Source organism: Vollenhovia emeryi, unplaced genomic scaffold (assembly GCF_000949405.1).
Source record: "Vollenhovia emeryi isolate VEMERY1.0 unplaced genomic scaffold, V.emery_V1.0 DF940166.1, whole genome shotgun sequence".
Classification (NCBI taxonomy): domain Eukaryota; kingdom Metazoa; phylum Arthropoda; class Insecta; order Hymenoptera; family Formicidae; genus Vollenhovia; species Vollenhovia emeryi.
Window position 1 is genome coordinate 8783 of NW_011966200.1, and position 3225 is coordinate 12007.

At 47.8% G+C, this 3225-nt stretch overlaps 1 protein-coding gene across 1 annotated transcript; it reads left to right on the plus strand.

The window, feature by feature from the left end:
* The first annotated feature begins 408 nt into the window (after nt 1-408).
* Nucleotides 409-2243, plus strand: LOC105556260 (trichohyalin-like). Its single transcript, XM_012003345.1, has one exon. The coding sequence runs from the start codon at nt 880-882 to the stop codon at nt 2164-2166; it is 1287 nt and encodes a 428-aa protein (XP_011858735.1). The 5' UTR covers nt 409-879; the 3' UTR covers nt 2167-2243.
* The last annotated feature ends 982 nt before the right edge of the window (nt 2244-3225 follow it).

Sequence of the window (3225 nt, forward strand, 5' to 3'; positions counted from 1 at the left end):
TAATATTCGGTTCACATTTCCAATACGTGTGCACACGTATATACGGCGCGTTGCTTGTGTGCGAGCGAGCGCGCGCGCGTGGCCGAACGAATCATCCCCTCCAACTTGGAGTGGGGATGATCCTGGATGGGGATTGGAAATGTGAACCGAATATTACCGAATCTCACCGGAAAGAGTCGATGTCAGATGAGTGCCTCCGCGCCCCGAATATCAGAACCCCTCTTGCCCAGAGTCGTAGCTAACATTCCGTCTATAGAAGTCTATGCCGTCTCTTGCATCCTCATTCGCTCAAACGTATAAATTTATATGTCGATAACTATTGTTACTTTGTACCTCGGTACATGATATTTCTCCTTAGTTTAACCCAATCTACCGCTATTTCCAAAGTTGCTACTTTTGCATCAGACACCCTGTATACGTGTGCACACGTATTGGAAATGTGAACTGAATATTACCGAATCTCACCAGAAAGAGTCGATGTCAGATGAGTGCCTCCCGCGCCCCGAATATCAGAACCCCTCTTGTCCAGAGTTGTAGCTAATGCTCCGTCTATAGATGTCTATGGATAGCGGAGAGTGAGATTGGAGAGAGAGATAAGAGAAAGGCTGCAGAAAAATTCCCGAAAGGGAGGCTTTGTTGCAGGTAAGCGAGGCTAAGTTCGCATCCATCGAATCCAGGTGGATGTAAGAGGAGGAGACAGGTAAACAGGAGGCACTGAGGTAACGTAACCTAAAAGAGCACGAGGCAGGACGGAGAGACACGTGGAGAGCAGCGCAACGACAACGCGCAGCGCAGAGGGAAGTGACGCAGACAGCAGCGCTCTCAGGAGCGTAGCAAGGGAAGGTGGAGACAGGGCACGGAGGGCAAGTACCGGAGGGGATGGAAGAGGAGATACACACGACAGAGGTATTGACAGGGAAAGGAAAAGAAGGCAACGAGGGGGGAGAGAGACAGGGAGTGAAGGGACCGAGGGATAACAAGGAGGAGAAGGATAGTGCGAGACAGACGACGTCGGCAAATACAACGCCGAAGGCCAGAGGGAGACCGACGAAGGCAGTGGCCCAGATAAAAGAGAGAGAGAGAGCAATAAGCGAAGGAAGACTGCGGGAGTACCTGGAGAAGAAGAGAAAGAGACAAGAGGTGGAGTGCAGCGAGGAGGTAAAGGAGGAGGAGAGGAAGCACATGCAGAAGAGAAGTCAGAAGACCAGAAGGACACCAACAAAAGAGGAGTTGAAAGAAGAAGATAAAGAGAAGGACAGGACGGAAGAAGGAGAGGAAAAAGGCATAGACACAGGAGACGAGGAAAAGAAAGAAGAGGATAGGATGGAGGAGAAGAGCGGCAGGGAACTACTACTGAGGATTTGCGAGGAATTAAGAGAGATGAAGACGGAGGCGGCAAAAAATAGAGTAGAGGAGAAGAAAGAAAGAGAAGAGGAAATGGAGACGTTGAAAAAAGAGATAAAACGAATAGAAGACAAAAGAGAACAAGAAGTGAAGGAGATAAAAGAAAAGATGGAGACAGTCAAGACGGTGTTCAAGGAGTCAGTACAAATGCTGGAGGAGAAAATAAAAAACCTGGAAAGAGAGGTAGGGGACAGAAGAGTGGGGGAGGCAGTAGGAGAAAGGAAAAAGGAGGAGGTGACGAGCTGGATGAGAACATTGGAAAAGAAGATAGAAGAAAGAAGAGAGGTGAACAAAGTGGTGGAAGAGAAAAGGTTAAGTGACATGGAGGACAAATTAGAGGCGAGAGAGAGGCTAGACAGGAGAAATAACATTATAATAAAGGGATTAGAATTAGAAAGGGGAGGAGAAGCCAGAGGTAAGGTGAAAGAGTTTCTCAGAATGCAGTTCGGAGTAAAGGAGGAAGCGATAGAAGGGGTAAAGGTGGTAGGAAGGGAAACGAGAATGATATGGGTGAGAATAAGGAGCAGAGAGGAGAAGGAAGAAATAATGAGTAATAAGAATAGGCTAGGAAAGGAGATTTATATAGAGAACGATCTGACATGGAAGGAGAGGGTGCTGCAGAGGAAAATAGGAGGAATAGCAAGGGGGGAAAGAGCAAGAGGGAAAAGAGTGAAAGTGGTATACAGGGGAATGATAGTAGACGGGAAGAGATACGAATGGAGTGAGGAGTCAGGGGAGATGAAGGAAAGAATGGGTTTTTAGAAGCGAGAGAGATAAGGATGAGTGAGTGTAAAGCCAATGAGGTGGTGGATGGCATGTATGTGTGCGAGAAAGATGACAAAGGTAAAGGAGAGGGGAGAAGGGGCAGAGGGATGGGGGAGGAGGGAGAGGGGAGGGAGAGTTTGGAGGAAGAGGGAGAGAGGAACATAAAGATAGGGTTCTGGAATGTAGCGGGGATAAGAAGAAAGGACGAGAATTTTTGGGAGGAGGTAGAGAAGTGGGACTTGATAGGTTTGACGGAGACGTGGGTGGAAGAGAAGGACTGGGATAAGATAAAGAGGAGGTTACCAGTTGGTTTCAGGTGGAGGCAACAAGCGGCAAAAAGATGTCAGAGGAAAGGAAGAGCGAAGGGAGGGATTATAACAGGGGTTAGAAAGGAGATAGAAAAAGTGAAGGGAGGAGAGGGAGGGACAGAAGTAGTAGGAGAGAAGGAAGGGCTGATGAGTAGGACGGTGAGGATAGACGGAGATATTTGGAAGGTGGTAACGGTGTACATAAATGGGGACATGGAAGAGAAATGCAGAGAAATTAGAGAAATAATAGGAAACGAGAAGGAAGACATAAGGGTAGTGGTAGGAGGGGATTTCAATGCAAGGACAGGGACAAAGGGGGCAATGGTAAGGGGAAGCGAGGAAGAGGAGGGGGTGAGAAAGTCGAGGGACGACAAAATAGACAAAAACGGAAGGAAACTGATAGAGGTGGTGGAGGAGGAAGGCTGGGGGATATTGAATGGAGAGACGGAGGGGGATGAGGACGGAGAGTACACATTCGTAGGGAGCAGGGGGGAGTCAGTAATAGACTACGCAATAGTGAACTGTAGAATGAGGGAAAAGGTGAAGAAGATGAGAATAGGGATGAGAACAGACTCAGATCACTTACCGATAATAGTAGAAGTAGAAGCAGAGGGAGTTGCTAGGGAAAGGAGGAAAGGCATAGAGAGGGAAGTTATGGACTGGTCGAGGGAAGGCGCGGAGGAGTATAGAAAAAATATAGAGGAGGAGAAGATAGAGGAAGAAGGAAGCACGGAGGAGGTATTCCAAA